Source organism: Drosophila bipectinata, chromosome 3R (genome assembly GCF_030179905.1).
Source record: "Drosophila bipectinata strain 14024-0381.07 chromosome 3R, DbipHiC1v2, whole genome shotgun sequence".
Lineage (NCBI taxonomy): Eukaryota > Metazoa > Arthropoda > Insecta > Diptera > Drosophilidae > Drosophila > Drosophila bipectinata.
The window spans coordinates 24,320,194-24,341,825 of NC_091739.1; the positions used below are offsets into that span (position 1 = coordinate 24,320,194).

The 21,632-nt window shown below is 44.7% G+C and overlaps 4 protein-coding genes across 5 annotated transcripts; 1 reads left to right on the top strand and 3 right to left on the bottom strand.

Annotated features, from left to right (window-relative positions):
• Window positions 1–44: 44 nt before the first annotated feature.
• Window positions 45–2,337, bottom strand: mia (meiosis I arrest). Its single transcript, XM_070280700.1, has 4 exons — window positions 1,229–2,337; window positions 1,007–1,170; window positions 199–944; window positions 45–112 (listed from the first exon to the last, which is right to left on the bottom strand). Exons 1-4 carry the CDS (start codon window positions 1,949–1,951, stop codon window positions 45–47), a joined length of 1,701 nt encoding a protein of 566 aa, XP_070136801.1. The 5' UTR covers window positions 1,952–2,337.
• A 138-nt stretch (window positions 2,338–2,475) lies between these two features.
• Window positions 2,476–3,923, bottom strand: Pcmt (Protein-L-isoaspartate (D-aspartate) O-methyltransferase). Its single transcript, XM_017243154.3, has 4 exons — window positions 3,656–3,923; window positions 3,459–3,595; window positions 2,788–3,192; window positions 2,476–2,732 (listed from the first exon to the last, which is right to left on the bottom strand). The coding sequence occupies exons 1-4, from the start codon at window positions 3,708–3,710 to the stop codon at window positions 2,649–2,651; spliced, it is 681 nt and encodes a 226-aa protein (XP_017098643.2). The 5' UTR covers window positions 3,711–3,923; the 3' UTR covers window positions 2,476–2,648.
• A 102-nt stretch (window positions 3,924–4,025) lies between these two features.
• Nelf-A (Negative elongation factor A) lies at window positions 4,026–9,273 on the top strand. Its single transcript, XM_017243152.3, has 7 exons — window positions 4,026–4,505; window positions 4,972–5,226; window positions 5,292–6,695; window positions 6,754–7,929; window positions 8,049–8,438; window positions 8,501–8,656; window positions 8,719–9,273. Exons 1-7 carry the CDS (start codon window positions 4,296–4,298, stop codon window positions 8,848–8,850), a joined length of 3,723 nt encoding a protein of 1,240 aa, XP_017098641.2. The 5' UTR covers window positions 4,026–4,295; the 3' UTR covers window positions 8,851–9,273.
• A 528-nt stretch (window positions 9,274–9,801) lies between these two features.
• e (nonribosomal peptide synthetase ebony) lies at window positions 9,802–17,283 on the bottom strand. 2 transcript variants are annotated; one of them, XM_070281966.1, is made up of 7 exons: window positions 17,010–17,283; window positions 11,906–13,033; window positions 11,680–11,847; window positions 10,853–11,624; window positions 10,698–10,788; window positions 10,460–10,635; window positions 9,802–10,395 (listed from the first exon to the last, which is right to left on the bottom strand). In XM_070281966.1, exons 2-7 carry the CDS (start codon window positions 13,017–13,019, stop codon window positions 10,071–10,073), a joined length of 2,646 nt encoding a protein of 881 aa, XP_070138067.1. In that variant the 5' UTR covers window positions 13,020–13,033; window positions 17,010–17,283; the 3' UTR covers window positions 9,802–10,070. The 2 variants fall into 2 exon arrangements, with proteins under 2 accessions (XP_070138067.1, XP_043068331.1); XM_043212396.2 differs by lacking the exon at window positions 17,010–17,283 and adding an exon at window positions 13,701–13,840.
• Between the last annotated feature and the right edge of the window lie 4,349 nt (window positions 17,284–21,632).

The following is a 21,632-nucleotide window of genomic DNA, read 5'->3' on the forward strand; positions in this document are numbered from 1 at the left end:
TTATACTACTCTTTTCATCTTATGGTTAAAGAAGTCATTATTATCTAAAATCGAAAATCCCAGTAGTCGTCAGCAAGACTCGGAATAGGAATGGCCGCGTATCTCTGATACACTGCGAAAGGTTCAACATTTTCAATACATCGGCTTTTGGTAATGGGGATAGTGGTTTGGAAAACAAAACGCTTGGTAACTCAAAACCCGTGCCATTCATTTTCTTTTTGGGAGAAATACAATCTGGTGGCTCACTGGATTTTCGCTTTTGAAGAATACACGATGGAGAAGTTCTTGTGGTTTTTATTGATTTTTTTTTCGAGGGTGAAGTTATCTTGGACAGTTTCTGAGACGATTCTTTAGACAGTTGCTTGGACGGTTTCTTAAATAGTTCCTTGGACGGTTTTTCCGGCAGATTCTCAGGTTTCTTAGTAAGTTTCTTGGACAGTTCCTTGGACGGTTTCTTGCGCCGCTTCTTTAACAGTTCGAAGGAAGAGTTTTTGTAAAGTTTTTTTGCCAATTTCTTGGACAGTTTTTGTACCAATTTCCAGGATATTTTTTTTACCTTGGCCACTTTGTGTTTTTCCCCCCTTTTTTGGATTGTAACCATATCCTTAACTCGAGACACAGTAACGGCGTGGCACAATGGTTCTCCTAGGGAACCATAGGCGGCGATAAATTCCTCTACCACACCTGGGACACTGTGTACGTTCTTTATAACTGGAGTGCATACCTTCACCAAGCGATGTCGAATATACTTGGAGGCCTGCTTGTCCAGCTCGGAACTGGTGGTGTCGGCACTGGTCGCCAAATACGGGTCAATACGCCGTGACAAGTAGGCTATCTGAGGAACAAGGCAGGCCCGCACTGCATAGTTACCCAACTTACCAAGACCAATCACGGCTCCAAACACCGTAGTAAGTGGTTCCATGGTAAGAGCCCGCTTATAGACACTGCAAAAAAAGTACCAGACTTAACTTCTTTTTGACATAAACAAAAAAACCCATTTACTTACGAAAGAACTCTAGAAAGGATACTGCTATCAGTCGACCCAAAGGTCCGTACAATTTCGGCCATTATATTGCCGGAGTACTCCCTTAGAGCCCAATGTTCCTTGCTTTCGCGACCGTGGTCTTTGACCAACAGGCAGGACAAAACAGCCGGAAGGATCTTGTGGAGCTGTACATAAAGAATATGTTTTTCAAAAGTTCATTCCAGGCCAAGTGCCTGCGCTTACGTATTTGTATAAGCTACAACGCGGATTTCTAATAAGAGCTCGCACCATTCGCATCGTATAGAGCAGCATGTGCACCTTTTTGTTACCTATATTACAAACAGTAGATTCTGAAATAAACTGGCTCAGCGAGGGCAGCAGCACTTCCATTGAAGGATCCTTGGACATGGCGCGAAAGACAAGCTTTCGACGGATTTCTGAATAACTCACACCGACGTTTGTAATCAACTCGTAAAAGTTCTGCTGTTCTTTTGTCAAAGTATAGATCCCACAAGGCTTAAGGAGCACCTGCTTCTTCCTCAGCAAACCCGCCATGGAAGGGGTAACTTGCGCACGATGATCTACAGAAACAAGTGCACGCCTGTTAGAAATAGGCTCTGGAACCGGAACCAGGTTCCTTCGGGAGCGCTGCTTCTCAGTTCTTGGCAAGTTTCGTCTCACAGGCACAAGCCTAAAGAAAATATTGGCAGGCAGGTTTTCATCTGTTCGGACAGCATATTGGAGGTGGGATACTTTCATCTGGGAATCCCGGCTGCGCCGTGAAACTTTTCCCGCCTCATTCAATAATTTTTCCATTTTTTCCTTTGCTTTTAGAGATAGCCACTTGGCCACTTTGTCGTCTAACTTCCGCCCCGTGCTGGCCATGCAAATAGCCTCCAGGGATTTCCGAGACACCAATTTCTTGCAGAAGTTTTCGTCAAATGTTGGAAAATGAGGGCTGTTCATTTCCGGCGATCTTTTTTACATTTTAAACTGCCAGGAAGCTAGGGATGGCCGATGATTCGATAACTCATATTGTTTCCGTTATTTATCGATTTAAATTAGTTCTGGCGGAGTTTTTCAAAAGTGGGACCCAATTTTCTTGGTTATAAGTTACTCATTTTGAAGCATTCCTTAACTTAATGAAGAATTGTTAAAGGTAATCCTATAGCGATATCCATATCCTCCAAGTAAAACACATCTTCGGTAAAAGTTTTTATTTTTTGAACTTTGAAGCGCCATTTGAATTTTCGCGACATAATGCTTTAACAAAGTCTTCGTATATTGCGAATTACTTCCGTTTTTCTTTTTATATTATTTTGAAATCGCTGGAGTCTCGTCGAGTTCCTTGTGAATTCTGCCCCTGTAGGAATTTCACAACAAAATAACTTCGAATTTGACTTTGACATTAATGTCTAATGATATTGAGAAACTGGCCTAGTACGAGTGGGTTTAAAAACCCTAAATCCAACCATAGTGCATCACTGTAATTGTGGATGTTCAGGAAATAATTTTAATTAAAATCAATGCGATATGAAGCACATAAATTTTGTGGCTATTTGGGTATTAATAATACTAATTATTAGCGGTAGTAGGCCCAGCATCGATAGAGGACTAAACCGAGCAGAAGCACCACAACCAGCGCCTTGATAGCCCGGTGCAGTCAGGAGCGGAGATCCGTTAGAGGAACGTACATCACGCCCATGAGTCGGGTCATCTGTACCTTGCCATTTGAGTCCTTGTCGTACTGTAAAGTTTGGGTAGTATTGTAGGTTGGTTTGAGTTACTTTCGGGTTACTGACCTGTTGCATGTACTGTGAACCACCGTCGGGACCCACGGGTACGATGAGGCGACCGCCATTGGCCAGCTGGTTGATCAGCTCGGTGGGGGTGTCCGGTGCAGCTGCGCCCACGTGAATGGCATTGTAGGGGGCACTGGTCGGGAATCCCTTGCGCCCGTCACCCTGTACAATCTCAAGCTGGCCGCAGCTGAGAATCTCCCGATCGTCCGCGTTCAGATTGGCTTTGCTCATTTTCACCAAATCCGCCTGGTGTTCTATACCCACAATCCGGGTGTCTTCATGTGTGCCCTTCGCCTTAATAAAGCGATAGAAGCAAGCTGTTAGGTATCCAGACCCGGAGCCAACGTCCAGGACATGGGCGCCCGGCTTGAGGTGATCGCGCAGGTATTCCAACGCAAAAGCGTGCTGAATAAAATAAATATGTTAGTGTGGGTGCATAAATTAATGAAACATCTGGATTTGTAGCTCTCTGAACAGAAACTGTGGGAAATTATAAAATACTCCTTAATGAATAGGGAAAAGCTGTTTTTGAAATTGTTTTTGGATGAGTTATGAGAAACTAACATGGTCAAACGGCTTATGTAAATAAATTTAAGATTATTTTAGCTAAACGTTGAAAATTCTTGGCAAAATATGTGTCTGTTTTGGCCTAGCCCCCGACGCCTGGTTACCATGTGAGGAGCACTGATGGTGACACCTCCGCCAATGGGCTGGGGAGCATCCATATAGGGGTTCCGGGGAGAGTAATGTTTGCGGTCCGTCGCTGCCATCGCATTGGCCACTGCATCACTTGCAATTACGCCGTTCTCTGAAGAGATTCGAGGCAATTAATATTTATCAAGCTACCTTGCCAAAGGGTCAAGCGCACCCTTTAATTGCCGGATGAGATCCTGGTTGCTGGTTCCCACCGAACGCCAGGCCATGCCGAAGGATCGCAAAAACAGACCCAGCTGAAAAACTCCCAAAACAAAATTCTTTTTTCCGAACGTCTTGAATTGTTTTTGTTCGGACCAGTGTTGGACAGCGAGTGGTTGAAATTCGGTTCAGTTGCAGTAAGCCAGGGTTTCCTAAATTTCTAGCAGTTTCTGAAATTGTTTTATAAAAGGCATGCTACTAAGGAAAACTATGTGTAACAAAATGCAGCTGCGAATTTAAAATGCTCAGTTTAAATAAAAGAAATTAAGTTAAAATATATTTCCACCCTAATTCCCGGTTCCCATTCGGAGATTCCCATTCCCAAAGAGAGACCTAGTGGGATGTAGCAAAATGTATCGATATATCGATAATTCCATCGATGTTTCGTGAGCACCACCTCTAGTTTTTGATGTGTGTGCGTTTCCACCTACTAAAATTTTTCGAGGATTTTTCGTGTGTTTTGTTGACGTTTCGCGAGCCTGAAAGTGCAAAAAGGCAACTAGATCGTGCCGTGAAAGTGGGCGGTCACCGATTGGCGCTAATAGCTGTGCTTGCTGTGTCGTGTGGCGTGCGAAGAGGCGTGTACGACAAAAATGGCGAACGTAAGGGACAGCGACACATCACTGTGGCTGCATAATAAACTGGGCACCTCGAACGACTCGTGGATAAACGGCTCCATCTGCTCGCAATTGAACAAGGAGGTGCTGCGCAACATCAAGGAATGCTTCCCCGATCTTCAGACGCAGGTGAAGCTGAAGCTCCTGCTCAGCTTCCTACACATTCCCCGCCGTCTGGTGGAAGAGGTATGTAAATCTAGTGGCGTTTGTCGTGTACGGGCACGAAAAAAGTACACCAGGCCACACATACACACGCACACATGCGTACACTTGCTGCGCTACCGCTCACTCGCTGGTGAAATAAGGCGCATGAAATGTTTTGAAAATTCATGAAACGTGTTAAAACCAATTGTTTCCACCGTGTCCGAGACACTTAATCACATTTTTGTGTGACAATCGCTAGTTGTTTGATCCGAGCGATGAAAATAAATATTAGCGACGTTTCCCGCCACTTCCACTTTTGTGTACACATTTCTCTCTTTTTAGCCATCTCTCTCTCTCGCGAGTGTAGGTGTGTGGGTGGTTGGGGTTCATTCGTTTATTTGTTGTTAATTGTTAACCCCTTCGATGCCACCACACATATTGGTTACTCTCGATTTTCTAATTTTGATTGTACACTGAAACACAAATTTCGTATTTTCGTTTTTTTCAGTGGAAGGCAGAGCTAGAAGAAGTAATCGAAGTGGCCGGTATGGACTCGGAGCTGTGGGTCTCTATGCTGGCTGAGACCATGAAGACTTTTCCGGCCACCAGCTCGCTAAACACAGAGATCTCCGACTACGAGGACACACGTCCCATATTCACCGACATGGTCAATGATTTGCGCAAGCTGGTCACCAAGCACTCGGACCTGGGCATGCTGCCCTTGGAGTGCCAATATTTGAATAAGAATGCGTTGATCTCAGTGGTATGTAAATAGTCGCATCTATACTGATAAGCCATACGAATCATGAATTATCTTAACTATTCCAGGTGGGCCAGCAACCGGCTCCCGTCAAGCATTTCACGCTGAAGCGTAAACCTAAGAGCGCCCAGCTGCGCACTGAACTGCTGCACAAGTCCGCAGATGCGCAGTCCTCTTTGAAGAAGGCTTCGGCGCCAACGATTCCTTTGCGGTCGCGTGGTATGCCCCGCAAGATGACCGACACCACGCCGTTGAAAGGAATTCCCTCGCGCATGCCCACGACAGGTGGTTTTCGCTCGGCCACCACACCGGGCAACGCCGCGCAGCGACCCAATCTCAGTCGCACTCCGGCCGGACGCAAGGACGGTGGCATAAAGCTAATCGAGTTCACGGAGCAACCCCTGGGCTATGCCGCGGCTAAGAAGCGCAAGCGCGAGCAACAGCTGGAGGAGCAGCAGAAGAAGCAGGAGCAGAAACAACAACAGGCGGCGGCAGCCGCAGCTGCAGCAGCTACGGCAGCAGCGGCCACAACCGGTGACAGTTCACCCACTGATGCTGCGACGGGCAGTGGAGGCGAAACACCTGTTACTCCTACGTCGGCCAACAACAGTTTCGAGATCAAAACGGAGCCCCAGACGCTCAACCAGAGCTCGGGAAGCGTGGAAGAGCAACTGGATGAAGAGCTGGCGACCAAAACGGCCATGGATATCGATACGGAAACGCCAGAGTACGCTACGGCTACCTTAGACTTCGCCCAGGCTACCGTGGCAGATACCCAACCGGGAAAACCAACAGCCGAGGCTAAACTGAAAACACCGCGAACTCCAAAATCAGCTGCAAAGGTTAACAACAACAACAATAACAACAACAGCTTTAACCACACACCAAAACGAATCAAGCAAGAAATTGAAATCAAGAGCGAAGAGATTATAGTGCCGGCCACCATCAAGCTGGAAAAAATAGAGGCCACCCCGTCGACGCCTCAGCGAGTGATTATTCAGCAGCAGCAGCCGGCATCTGCGCAGCGCACCCCGCAGTTGGTCATCCGGACTTCCCCACAGAAGCGCCAAAACAATGGCGCCGCCACCAGCGCCGCAGCTACCAGTGGTACCACTACCACCGTGGGCAACACGACCATCAAAATGGAGAAGTTGGACATCAAGCCAATACTACGGGCCACTGGCAGTTCGCCATCGACGAGTACTGGTACAGCCACCACCCTCCTCACCCCGCAACAACTGCGCCAGGCGGCCAATCCGCTGGCCCATCTGCCCAACAACATCTCGGTGAAGATAACGTCGGCAAAGGCGAAGGCTGCGGCGGCAGCATCAAGCTCGGGAGCTGCAAGCAGCAGCCAGGCCCAGGCGGCGACGCAGCAGCAACAGGTGCAGGTTCAGCAGTCCCAGCCGCCGCTTCTTATAAACAGCTCCACGCCAGTCATTCTGGCATCATCTCCCAGCGCCCAGCGAGTGGTAAGTTGTGCCGGAAATGAAATAATATGTATTGTTTTTGATTTGGTTTGTTTTTCAGAAATCCCTCGCTACTCCAAGCAGCAGCGCCGCCGGAAGTACCACCACTACAATACCATCGCAGGCTATCAAAACGATGCCGCTCAGCCAGCTGAAAACGGCCACCAACAGTGGTCCAGTAATTATATCCCAGACGATTATTCAGCCCGCAAAGCGTGCCCAGCAGCAGGCAGGAACCTCGAGCGGTGCCGCCACATCCCAGCAGCATCAACAGCCACAACAACAGCCGCCGCAGTTGGTGCAGCAAACCATCCAGCAGCCGACGCCGCAGCAAACTCAACAGCTGCCGCAGCAGCAGCAGCAACAGCAGCAGACGCAGTATATTCTGGCCGCGCCGCAACAGGCCCAGCCTCAGGTGCAGCAGCAGCCGATGCTGCCGACTCTGACCTCGTTTACACACGCGCGACCTTTGCCGCAGACCACTACGCTTTATCAGGCAACTACAGCCGGTGGAAATGGACAAGCTCCGACCAAGATTCTGCTCAAGACAGCGGGAGGGTCAGGTGTGGTTATGACGCCATTGCGTCAAGCGCAGCAGCAGCAGACCGCCACCGTGGTATCCTCAAATCCCCCGCCCTTGGTGGCCACCTCGGCGGCTGTGGGGGTCCCTGGACAGAACACGTTAAACATACAGAACGTACAGCTGCCCAACCGGCCGGTCACCATTCAGCCGGCCTCTCAGGCAGCCCAACAGCAGCACCTGCAGGCGCAACTACAGCAGCACCAGCCCCATCCCCAGCACACTATTGTGGCCAACACGACGGCCACGCAGCAGCCGAAGTTGTCCCAAGTCATCATGCAGCCGAGCGGAGCTGTGGGAGCCGGAGGAGTGGTTAATGTATCCCCGACATCCGGCAAAAACAAGACCATTATACTCACGCAAAAGGGTGTTATTCTGCGGAACATTGGCGGCGACATGTACCAGCAAATACCGATTAGCAACGTTGGCAACCTGCAGGGACTCGGGGCCGGAACAACGCTGGTGACCACCACGGCGGCTGGTCCGCCAAGTCTGGTAAAGACCACGCCATCGACGGGTGTGCAATTGCAGCAAGCGCAGCAGCAGGCGGGGCAACCTGCCAAGCAGCAGATCCTGCCCACACTGATACCGACCAGTTCCCTGGGCGGCCAGCATGTCATCGTGCAACAACAGCAGCCCACCAATGTCATCGGAAATGTAAGTTTAGCTACGAATTGTGGAGTATAATTGGTAATGCAGTCCTTTCTAATCACTCCACTGGAGTTGCTATTCAATCATACTGGGTTAGATTAAAAAATTAATCGATTTCTTCTCAGTCCCCACAGCAGACCATCATTCGGCCAGTAATGACCAGCGTTGGCGGAGGCTTGACCACGCTGCCGCAGGGCCTGACGCTCATCCAACGGCCGGGCCAGCAGCCGCAGCTGGTGCAGGTGCAGGCGGCGCCGGGCAGCACGCAGCGCACGATTATTACCCAATCGAGCCCAGCGGCACCGGCGTCTCAACAGCAGCCGCGCCAGCAGCAGCAACAGATTCAGCTGGTCCAACACAAGCCGGCTTCGACCCTGCAGCAGCGTGTGGTCACCTCCACGACGAGCGGAGGTCAAGGCCAGCCGGGAATTGCGCGCACTGTTCAAGTGCAAGTGCAGGCACCACAGCAGCAAGCCACGCAGCAGGCACCTCAGCGACGTGGACTGTCTCTATCGGTAGGAATAAGCTTTCTTTATGACCAATGTAGGAATCTTCTAATACCGTCCCTCTTTTGTAGAACGAGCATGTGCATAAGGCGCATGAAATGTTCCGTAAAGCGAACCGGGTCTCTCGACCAGACAAGGCTCTTATTCTTGGTTTTATGGCGGGCTTGCGTGAGAACCCTCGTCCAAACAGCGAAAACGTTCTGGTCATTAAATTGGGTGAAACAGAGGTAAGTTTTTAATTAAAATCATATTAAAAGAATTATGATTATTAATTATCCATTAATTTTAGGAAAAAGTGCAACAGGATGATGGCAACACGGCACTGTGCCTAGTGGAGTCGCACATTCGGTTGGACTATAACACCGGTGAATGGAAGACATTCCAGAACTACAGGCTGCAGGACCAGAGTGCTGCCTCCTAGTCCACGAGGGTCATACGCATAGTTCGCAGCACCAAGTGAATGACCACTAACAGCCAGGCTGAAGCTGAACATGCGTATATGGATTATAGTGTTTGATTTGTCATCCGTTCTGCACGGGCAGCGTTCTGTCGCCGCCCCTAATTAGGCTACTAACTAACAGATAATGAAACCCTCTCCCCCTTTTCCTGGCCTCAGCACAGCAGTCTAAGAAGAGCTGGAAATAATGAAACTATAAAATAATTAAGGTATATTAGATGTACAGTTGTTTAGTACGTAGTCAAGCTAGTGCTTAAAATATTTAGCAGACATGCCCCCCGTTCACACAACAGGAAAAGAAACAGAAACCTTAAATCGGCAAAAAAAAAAACAACACAATGGACACACATTCATTAAACACACCATCCATGTTCACGGCTGACTGAACGCTTCACCGGAGATCTGTTGGAAAAGTCAGATGGGCCAGAAGTGAACGTACGTTCGGTCGCACACTCATGCACCTTAAATCTGCATACCTATACATATATATATATTTCTAGCATTATGTAATTATTGTCGAGTAAAAGTGTGTAATTAACTTTCCAAACAGAATAAAATTTAGAGTGGCTGTTTGGCGCTCGTTATTCACCAGAAGTCCCAAGAAAATATATAGTTATACGACATATATATATTATGAGGCGCAGCATCAGAGCAACCACAATAAAAATTAACTTAAATTTTGAAAAGTGTAATAGGCAAACAATAAACATAGCATATATATTTATGGCTTTAATGTTAAAATCGTTGTTCGCTTTTATGGGTGTTTTTTTCGAATAGTGTGTTATGGTCATGTCACCTATTAATCTGTTCTCCAACCTCCAACTCCCGTGAACTTCAAGAATTCGAGTGGTTTGTTTTCCCCAGAATTGTAATCGACACAAAAAAATATTTGTCTCTTTGAATATCCGAATAAACTTGTATTTATATTGACCAAAAACATAATTGGCGCATTTAATTATTTGAATAAAAATGAATATTATTCGATCGATGTTTCTTTAATTTTTGTGAATCGGGTATTCGAATGCTTACAACTAGTCAACACAAACTTGTGAAACTTCTCGCTAAGTTTACTCTACTGCCTAAGGATAATACTAGTGCTTATGCTACGGTAGTTAAATATAATACGTGGTGTGGGCTAAATTCGCTGCAGATCTGGATTTAATGACGGGCGCTTGGGGCGGTGCCTACTTGCCCACCTCCTTCCAGTGGACAATGGCTCGCTGCTCGTCCGGCGCATCCCCGAACGGTCGGGTGCCGTCGGAGTGCACGTACTCGTTCACCTGGAAGTTGAGGAGCGTCTTGTAATGGTAGACATCGGCCAGCTGCTGTGTCAGAGGACTGGTGTTGGTGGTGAAGATGCCGGCGAACTGCTTCTCGCGTGCCACCCGCAGTACCTCGTGCTCCATGAAGTGCATGCAGGCGATGTTCTCGCGGGGATTCAGTTTCTCAGCGGTGCCCATCATGAACGAGTGTAGGATCTGGTTCAGGCCCTTGGGCAGATAGTTGTCCCTGATGATTGGAAATGGAATGGTAAGAGGGTTGTCCTGGAAGGAACTCAGGAGACCAGACTTACCGGATGGGACCCTCGCAAAACTCGAGGAATTCAAACACGATGAGGAGCTTGGACTTGATGTCCACTTCGGGTTCGTTGCGAGCATCGAAGTTCAATGCTGTGCCGATAATCCGATCCGTGTTGCGATCGTAGACCACAAAGCTCAGGTCCCGCTCCACTAATACGTTCCAGATGTCCTGTGGGAGGATAAACAAATTTTATAGATTTTCTACTGAATGGAGGATAAGAAGTCACTCACGTTCAGGATGTCGCTGTAGTCGTTTCGCAGTACTCCAGGTTTCAGCCACTGTTCCAGATCTGCCTTGTTATAAAAACTGGCCACAATAATGCTTTTAAAAAATAAATATTATTAATTTTAGTTTTCATTAAGATTTATAGAAAACAGCCACTTACTCGATAACTTCTTGACGGTGCTCTAGACGAAGAGGCACTGCCTCCATTTTCAAGTGGGGACAAGCGTTCAGAGACTCTTCTTCCAGCTGCACTGCATCATGATTGGCCGCCATCTTCTCGATAATCTCGCCCAGGTTCTTGGCCGCAATAAACTCGGATATGCCAATGTTGTAGCCCTTTTCGCGCAGCAGAGTCACCGTGAATATGGAGTTCAGGGAATTGCCTCCCAGCTCATAGAAGTTGTTCTGCGGAGCCAGGGTGGCCCGCGTGGAACGTCCAATAACTCCGCCCACGGTCTCAAAGAGATCCCGCGCCGTTAGCTTCAGCTCCTCGGGCACTTGGGAGTAGTCAAAGTCCAGCACGATGCTGGAGTCACCCTCGTTGTTGTTGGCTGTCTCGTAGGACTTGAGCAGGGCCTGACGATCCACCTTTCCGTTCACTAGCAACGGCACATGCTCCAGAATTATCACCTGAGGCGTCATGTAGTCAGCCAGCTTATCCTTGAGCCGGGCCTCCAACTGCATCTCGGTGACCATGGGGGCATCGTCGCGTAGCTTGACAAAGGCCAGAATGGCCTGGTCTCCGTGGCCGGCATGGTAGCACAGAACAATGGCCTTCTCCACCAGCGGCAATTCAGCCACATTCTTTTCCACCTCGGAGAGATCCACCCGATGGCCACGGATCTTAACCTGGGAATCGGTACGACCTTCGTACATGATGCTTCCGTTTTTGAGGGAACCGTAGTCACCAGTGCGATAAAGACGAGCGTATTCTGTTGGGGTTTCGAGTTAAATGTGATTTTTTAAATAAAAATCCTAAAAGCTTACTCTTTTCCACGGCTAGTGGATTCTCCAGGAAACGTTCAGGATCTCTGCCATTAACGTAACCAGCTGCCAAATTCAAACCGGAAGCAAAGATTTCACCGATCTCGCCGTTCTTTACGGGGCGGTAGTCGGAGTCCAGCAGATATACAACTGTGTTGGACACCGGAATACCTGGTGAAACGAAAAGACGATTATAGATACTTTCAAAAGATAGCTCTATGGATCCTACCGATGGGAACATTATCGTAGAGGCTCAGCTGCTTCTTGCTCTCGCAGGCAAAGTAGGTGACATCGCCCATCACCTCTGTGGAGCCGTAGAAGTTGTACAGCCGATGAACGCCCTCGTCGAAATAGTCGAAGAAGCTGCTGGCCAGAGCCACAGATAGGGGTTCTCCAGAGCAGACCCAGATCTGGAGATTGTAGAGTAGTTTCTGGGCAGCACCGCCGCCTTCCATCTTCAGGTACATCAACAACGAACGCAGCAGGGTGGGCACCAAAACCAGGCGTCGGATCTTGTAGCGCTCCAGCAAGGCCACTAGGCGCTGGGGATCCTTGGTCACGGCCTTGGGAACCACCAGAATGGCCAGGCCACACATCAGCGGACCCCAGAGCTCGGCAATGGAGTCCACGAAGGTGAGGGCCGTCTTGAAAACACTGACCGTTTCATTGACGGTATACGGAAAGGTGGCCCATTGCCATTGGAGGCGATTCAGTATACTTTCATGCGGAAGTCTGACACCCTTGGGAACACCAGTGCTTCCGGAAGTGTAAAGAACGATGGCAATGTGGTCGTTGCCCCCGCGAAGCATCTCCTCCGAAAGCAAGTTGGAGCCCCCCAGCTGCAGGGATTTGGCGTACAGTTCCATGGCGGAGAGTGTGGGAGTGCCCTGAAATCTTCCAGCGTCGATGTCATCGTCGCGCACGACCAGAGTGGGCTTTGCCTCGAGCAGAATGTGATGGATGCGGTTGGCTGGGAAACTGGGATCGATGGGCAGATAGGCGCCTCCGGCCTTCCAAATGGCCAGCAGGGTGGTAACCAGTTTCTCCGAGGGCTGCATGCAAACGGCAACTATAAAGTCCCCATCGCTGTTGGGCTGCAAGAAGCGTCCATGGGTCTCCGCCACCAGAAGCCGGGCAGCCCGATTGGCCTGCTCGTTCATCTGGCGGTAGCTGCTCTGGCTGGGTGCCATCGAGTGTCCGTGTCCATATCCGTCCGGTTGATAAATAAGGGCCACCTTGTCGGCATGTCGCAGCTGCTGCTCCTCAAAGATGCGGTGCAGAGCCCGGGGCGCAAAGTCCTGCTGCAGACCCTTGACAATCGACAACTGTGGCAGGGAACCCATTGAAGCTGTGTTACCTGTACGGATGGAAGCGGTTCCATTAAGCATTGCATCATTCTTGGGTTAGGTTTGTTAGGTAAGGTCTATTTACGCTAGAACAGTAGTTATTAATATCATTCAAACATGGTTATTCATAAGATGTCTGGTTTCATTATAATTGATTTCTTAACTAAGGAAAAAACTAAAACCTAAGAATAGAACAATGAGAGTCATACATATGTGGCATCTATTTTTGTTACAAAAAAAAATAAATACCTTATAGTCAATAGACAGATTAACGTTAATTAATAGTTCATGTTAAAATAATCAAAAGTAAAGCTCGTAAAAGATTCCTTTTATAAATGATAAGTGGACTTTAAATCATCAATAAAAAAAATCTGGTCATAAAAAGCACATTTTATCATTAAAAAGTAAATTATAATTATTCAATAAAAAATGTAGAGTAGTTCCTATAAAAATACTCGATCATTCCGGACCGACCCACAATAGTTCTGACAAGTTTATCAAGACATCAAGACCTTTCATAACCGATTGATTAAGCCAAGTCACACTAGCATGGATACTCGTTTTTTATAAAAGGCTTAAATCCACATCGGGGCAGATTATTATATAATTCATTAGCATAGACACCTGTTAGACGATACTAATTGCGAGCAGATTAATTTATGTGATCACCAGACATACTCTCAAGCATTTTCCGGTCTTTGGTGAGTAGATCTTATGAGTTATGGGAATGAAACATAAGTACTTAAAGTTGATCCATAAATAAATATAATTTGACTGGAGATCGAGATTACCATCTCCCTGTTCGATGGCCAACTAAATCGGCTATGGCATTAGCAATCGGATAACTGGACTTGGCTGGAAGCCAAAACAAGCGTTCGTAATGCGGCGTGTTAATTGCATTAAATAATTCAATTGCCTGGCCCATTTGACGGGCGTTGGCCAACAAGAGTTGAGCTGAAAACGTTGGTAACTAGCCCAAGATGGCTGGAGGTCTTCAAGCTGCTAAGACAACCTTATGTTCATGTTCGTTTAATTCCATTGGCGTGTCATAAATCCGAGCTACTGGCGGGTAAAATGTCATTGCGCCGCCAACTTCTGGTGTCCGAGTCTGTATCTCCGAGTCCGTATCTGCTTGGCTGTATCTGCCAATGTCAAACGATTTAATCCAAAACATGAAGACAGACAGCCGTCTAGAGGCTCAAGAACGGCAATTACCAGTACCCCTGGCCTTAAGTAATGTTAATCTCTGATTTCATTTTAAAATTGGATTGGAGAGCTCATTAAAGAGAGCTCCGACTAAGGAAGCAGGAAAGGCGGTGCCGCACGGCCAGGAAGCTTCGTGGCCAAAATGAATTATTTATTTGGTTCCGCTTCATCTTCTGGGCCTTTGTTAGTACACCTACATACATGGAAGTAAGTGCCTCCGTCCAGGTAGTGAGTTGTAAGCTCTACCCCCTCGTGCCAAGCTCCAAACAAGTTTTCTTCACTTGCGCAATATCAAAGCTGAATTTTTAGTCTATTGGCCCGGTCTTTATTGTAAGTGGCCAGTAACAAACTTCTGGTTCTGGTTCTCTAGCTCTAGCTCTAACCCTGGCTTGCTGTACTCGTTTGGCATACATTTTTTGGCAGTCGGAGCAATTTACAACGGCACACGGGGCGTATACGTAACGAATTCAAGGCTAGGCAGAGAACATTTTCCAAGCGCCCAAGCCCATTACGTATGCGCCGTGTGAGTCCAATTAGTTTGTTCACTTGCATACAGACAACTTCTGCTATGTTTGCTGATTATATATTTGAGTGTCCCATTGCCAGCATACGTAGGTATGTATATTCGTATCTGCATACAATGTGCTAGAAATCTGTTCCATACTATTGTTGTGCCTGGTGGCGCATTCTTGAGCCGCATCGAGTTCTTAGCATTTCACATCATCGATTAATGCACCGCATTGCATCCGCAGCCTGCTGCCAGCGACTTCTGTTCACCTTCGCTGCTTCTGTTGATGAGGTGAAATCCAAGCGTTTGATTTAATGTTATTACAGCCCCTGTTTGCCATTAAATCAACGAAATCAACAAATACAAAAAAATCCAATATAAACCCAACTCGCATAAAACGGTTAGCCACCTTAGCCGCCAAGCTGCAGCAGCACCGGCACTAACTCGATTGAAAAGCATTTAAGACCAGGCTTACAACTGCATACTGGTACTAATTTTCCGTTCAAGGTTCCACTTGTGTTAGATTGTTTTCTGTTGCTGGAGCTGGTGAGGCTTTTGGAAAATCGTTCCATAATTATCACCCTGCCATGTAATTTGTAATTTACATAATTATTAACTACCTTTTGTCGGGTTGAATGACTTATGGTAGCAAGTATGGCTGCACTTGCCAGATCAACAACATTGCCTAAGGTCGCCGATATATCTTGTATCTAGAATCTAGTATCTCGTGTCGTTGGAAACGTTTCCGTCGCTGCCCATTTCAAAGTGTGCGGCTAATTAATTTGCTGACCGCCGAACGCCGAGCGCCGACTGTCGATCTGTCGTGGGAGGCGGACAAATCAAAATCAAAATCCATCTTATTGTTGCTGTTTATTTTTGCATTTTTTTTTATTATCAGTTATGCTCGGTTTTGCTGTGCCGTGACTGATTTGCTTAATTGAGTAAAAAGCGTCTAATTTAGGCGGCTGATGCGGATTCTGCATGGGTTTGGGGTCGTCCCCAAAGTGAGTGTGGTCTGGTTGTGTGTGTGTGTGGGGTTTTTTTTTCCACCGGCAATGTTGTTTTCCTCGGAGCCCTCAGAATTTCCGATTGTGAGTCAATTGGATGACAAGTCAGTAGCAAAAATAAATAACTAGCTGAGACAGAAAAAACCACACAAGAACACACAACTGCGATCTCTGCATGGAGCACCTTACGTCAATGCGGGATTCGTTTCGCAAGCTCATTAAAGAGCCTGGCTCTGAGCTGGCAAATGCAAATTATGCAGTCCGACCAGTAGGCACCATAAAGCACACTTGTAATAGATATGCGACATACATTTAGCACATACTTAACATAATTAATAGCCGATTGCTTTGGCCAATGACTCAATTGCAATTATAAATCCATCACAGCCGGTGTAGAGCCATTCCAATATGTATAGCAAGCAATTAGTTAAGTGCTCCAAAACAAATTAAATGTCAATTGTGTGGTACTTATGCTAGCATTAATTTTAAAGATTATTTGCCGAACAAACGATTCATTAAGCCAAGAGCCAATAGCTACAAGGTGCTAACCAATAAAACAACAGAATGCAATTGTCATAAGCAGTTTCCCAATGCCCAGTCAAAAATAGGACTTTGACCGTTTTAGTGCGGTGATAATTGAATTAAACTTTTATGACCCTGCCCCACCTTAAACGGGCAGAGATCTCTGATTGCAGCCGATCAACTTTCGGGTGCAGTTTCCTTATTTTAATAAGCTTTCCGGTTACTTCCTTGGCTGCTTTGATTCGATTTGTGCATTGAACTGGTTTTTTGAGCTGCGCTCATTCTTTACCGTTTAAAAATTCCTTTTTAATCAGCCGTACATTCTGTTTTAAGATTCAGGTTCAATGAAATTGCATATGCCAATAATGAACTTTGCATAAAATATGTTCTTGGCGGTTTTCGTCGCTAATTATTGTTGGCCGAAGGAACCTTAGAACCAAATTAGTTTTATGGTGACTGAAGCGAAGTGAAAACAATTTTGTTGAAGCCATTATTTAGTAATAACTAATTGCATTTTCTATGTTATTAATTTTTTTGTAATTTGTAATTGTCTCATCTAATGATTTTTATGTAATTAGCTGTCGGAAATGATGTAATTTCGTAATAACTTAAGCAACTTGATTTGAGAATTATTCTGTTAACACCTGCTCAACATGCATGTCAAGTCAATTTGCATATTCATTTTTGGAAAAGCTAATTTGGCGGGTCTTTATTGAAATATTATTGGTTATCACGCATACGTACCGTTTCTAATTATATACGCTGTAAGCTGTCACTTGAATTATTTGAACAGATTCGGTTTCTTTTTCAAATATGTATCTCTTGGGCGCCTAACACTGAGCACGTTTCTATTGATTTCTCGTTATTGTCTTTCAGTGAGTTTACCAGTTTTGAAATTATTAATTATTTTGGTCACTTCACTTGCGTTTCACTTTTTTTTTTGCCCAAAAAACTTGCAACGCACTACTGAACACTTAGAACTTAACGTGCCATGTACTTGTAAACGGCGCTCGCAGACTAATCAGAATCCCAGCACCCGACTAACTTTTATATCCGATCCGGTGGATCAGCTCCAGCCTCTGCCGGCGGCGCAGTCGCAGTCGCAGCACTGCCACGACGTCGACGTTGGCGCGCGATGAAGAATGGCGCTCGCCAAAGCTAAACCACAGAAGCAGCAGCAGCGGCGGTACGGCAATAGAACCCAAAATGACAGAAAAAAAAAACCAGTTCCTGCTCTTAAAGCCGCTGCAATTACCGATCGTAGCTCATAGCCGACACAGCACACATACTACACTCTCTGCACCATACTACGTGCTACGTGTGGATGTTGATAAGAATTTGTATCAGTGTAGTTTGGTCGCCATATTTAGCAGCCGGTCGCCCTGTTTTGTGACGTAGGAAATGAAATAAAATGAAATGAAATTCCTGGCGGTCCCCTGGCTCGCTAATTGGCAGGCAAAACACACTTGAATGTTTGTTTTTTCTTTGGCTTTGGAAATCCCTGGTATGACGCACAGTTGAATGAAAGTTTAGAATGAAACTATTTTGCAGCAGAACGTTGGCAAAATTAAGTAACTTGTCCTTCTAAAGCTTCTACGAGTATAGCTATAAAAACGTACAGCATTTGAACTTGACTGTGAAGGCCTTTGCTGTTGCTGTTGTAAGTACAACTTTATTCGATTTTGTTTTAAGTTTATTGCAAAATAGTCGAATTTATGACTGGCCAAGATTAATTGCGATTTATGGCATTTACTCTGCAATTGTCTTGGAATATTTCCCATCGTGCGAAAGTAAAACTTAAATACAATTACGAATTGAATTTCAAATGTGTTGCGAGGATTGAATCGAATGCAATTTGTAGATCGATGTTGTAGTTGTCAGTTCAGCTGAGTCGCTTTTCATCCATATGTGAGGGGGGATCGTTTTAACCGCTAACATATTCCATCCGTCATGTTGTACGAGCACTTCCCATTACAGAGTCAGTGTGAAAATTTGCAGTTGAATTATGGCTAGGAGGTGCCTGTCCCCTGACTTTAAAATCAATTATTACTTAATAAAAACTAGCAGCTTGTCAATTTATTCGAACATTTCAAAGTTTTATAAACACTGCCTAGTGGCCAAGGCTAAAGATCTTTTGCCGAACATTCTAATGTTTTCAAATAAATAGACAAATAAATAGTATTTTATAAATTGATTTAATTAATTGACTTCTAATAAGAAAATCATGGGTGTTCCGCAAAAGAATTTGCAATTGCGATGCGGGCTATAATTTGGTTTTGATGAATAGGTGACTTATTGGCATCATTATCGCAAAATGTGGTTTATTTGCATTCACAACTAAATCAACATACTCATTTTTAATTGATTTGGATCTTAATAAAAGAGAATATGACAACTAGTTGGGCGTGCAAGCCGTATTAGTTATGAATTCAAATCAATGGATCTAAGTACAACTTTGAACTTGGCCAACAGTTGTTATTAATTTATGTATAAACGGCAACTATGATAATATTTCATGTAATGTTTATTTTAATATACTTTTTATGCCATATTTATCCCAGTATGTGGAACTAAAATATTAAGTGTATTATTACTTTAGAGGTTGCCATAAAAAAAATAATTGTCGGCATTTTAACAACTTCAGCGTTTGTTGCATTCGCCGTTGATTGACCATAAAAGTGACTGATTTTCCTATACATTGTAATCGCTCCATAAAAAGTGTTTCCTTCCTTCAATTGTTTTCAGTAATTATGTTATTAACATTGCAAGTGGCTGAGTTTATTGCTTGGAATATAAAACGCATTTTAGGGGACTTTTATTTAGTTTCCGAAACAAAAGGATTCACACGAATATTTGGGTTAAAAGTGTTTCGCGGACGTTAAGGTAAACATATAAAAAAGGTTAGTGATTCATTCTGTTAAGTATTATGGCATCGCCTTGCTGATCTGGAGGAATACTTAATTATCCGATTAATCTAATTGATTTCAATAGACACGAGTCAAACCCAAAATGAAGGCGCGCCCAGAATCAGATTTTAATACTCTTTTTTTGAACTTAAGTGTGAACCGCAAATGATTACTCCCATTCGTCTGTGCTTGGCTTTGTATGAAAAGATTTGTATCTGGCCGCATACCCGAGTCACGTTTCCAGATCGCAACGTCAGCGACCGTGAGGAGGCATCTTTGGAACCGGCTACTAGTCGGGCGAGTGCCGTCCCATCGCATCCGGACTTCCCCAAAAAGAAAGTGTGACGCATCCATCGCACAGCTTGGATGTTTCTACGAATCTGCCTCAGTTCTCGTTTAAAAATGTTATCATTTGTTTTTGCCGATTCGCGTGATGTATTTTTTGTTGCAATTTCGTAAGGCAATCGTGTGACGTGCAAATGCTAATGCATTGAAACAAAATGAGTATAATTTCTTAAAATTATATCAATATTAATTCCAATTTAAGACATTACCATTCAAAGAATTTATATTAAAAGCCAATAAAAATGTATAAACAATTTTTCCACATTTGTATTTATAATCTTTTTAAGTGGTTTCACTTTTTTTTGAGTGTATGAACGATATTTTTATTTTCGGGATAAATAATGACCAGAATTTGCATAAAAAAACATAATGATTTGTGCAAAAATCAACTTTCGAATATAATTCCATCCGTATGGGATCGCCAAAATCTTGATAGCCATAAGGGGCGTTAATGTTTTCCTCAGTGTGCGGATACAGGGGGCAGGCAGTCCAACTTGTTTCTGCCCCGGCAAGTATTTCCCTAAACAACTCGAGGCGGGACAATTTACTGTTAACAGCTGCGAGCTGGCGAGTGTCGAATCGAACAATTCGACGGCGCTGATTGCTTTCGCATTCGGCTGATCGATTCTTTTGAAGTTTTTGTGATCTCTGATTTGGACTTTTATTTACTGATTAGCTCCACATATTGCGCATACGTCGTGTTGGACACAGCGATGACTGCGCTGCTTTTTAGTGTCAAACCTTTTCTTCTAGCCAACAAAGTTTGTTACCAATGGCACAACGAAAACAAGTCAAGTGCCAGACGGGTAATTACTTGCAAGAATTCGTCCACTGCGTTTACGGGTATGGCTACGGCTACGGTTACGGAAGTAGAAAGTCAAGTTCTTCCACCAGCCGTCAGACTGGACACTTTTAATTGAATTACGCGACCAATTAAAGTATCATTAGAGATAAAAGCCAGCTGATACTGCTGATCCAGTTGGCTGAAACTCAAATGTATAGGCGTTGCGGCAAATGCAAATAATGTAAAATGTTAATGAGACGATCGCAAACACAACTCATTATCCAGCACCTGGCTACGTTTAAGATTTACAACAAAATTGATCGAATTCATGTCGTCTACAATTGTGCAAAAAGTTTTCACATGAGAAATATTATATCAAGTAAAAAGCCTTCTGTCTTGAGACCTGATAAAATGGGACATCAAATAGATTTGTGCCAATTTCATGAGGATTAATCAGGTTTTAGATTTCTTGCTCAGTTGCGGCTCCAAAGCAGCTGGGAAATTCCACTGCTTTCAGCTTGATCATTCCATAAACAGGTGTCTGTTTTCCAGCTTCATGGCTCGCTACCAATATAGACGCACTACTCAGGAGGTTTTTCCAGTCGATACTAGGTTTGGAGTTAGACCAAAACCTGACCCTGACCAATAAGGAACCTGTTCAACTTCAGAAAAAGAACCATCTTCGCCACTCACCTTTTAAACGAACTTTTCCCATTTCTTGATGCTCGTTTTGAGTTACATAATTTTTCAGCATGTGGTTCTTCTTTAACTTTAAAAGCCATTTTTTATATTTTCAACGTTACTGTGTTACCCTAAAACGTTGAACAATATGTACATTATTTTTCTCTTTATTAATTAAAGGGAGTTTCATGAATGAAAATGTAATGTGTGTATTTCATTTTTCACCCAAAAGTATGCAACGAAGATAAGAAAAATTAGATCACACATACGCAGTGGTGTCTTTTTTCAATTATTTTCAGAGGATTGGAGAGAAGGCTGCACATATATTTAAAATGATAACCGTTTTTAGATTTATTGAAAAATTTTTTTGGTAGTTACTTTGAAATTTTGAGAAATCCATGCACAGGAAAACATGGCCCCTGCAGTAAAAATTTTTTTTTTAATTTTTTAAATCTTTCCTTTCAAAATTTTGTAAATTGCATTTAAAGCTGTATCATTGGTAGATGTTGTCAATTTTCTTTAAAAATTTTGAAATTCCGAGGAAGAAAAATACGGGTCTCAGCAAGAAATTTTGTATATGTCTGAACTTTTTACTCCTGGGATAAAGTTTAAGCGGCACTTGCATTCCAACATTTATGGTGCTTTTGACGC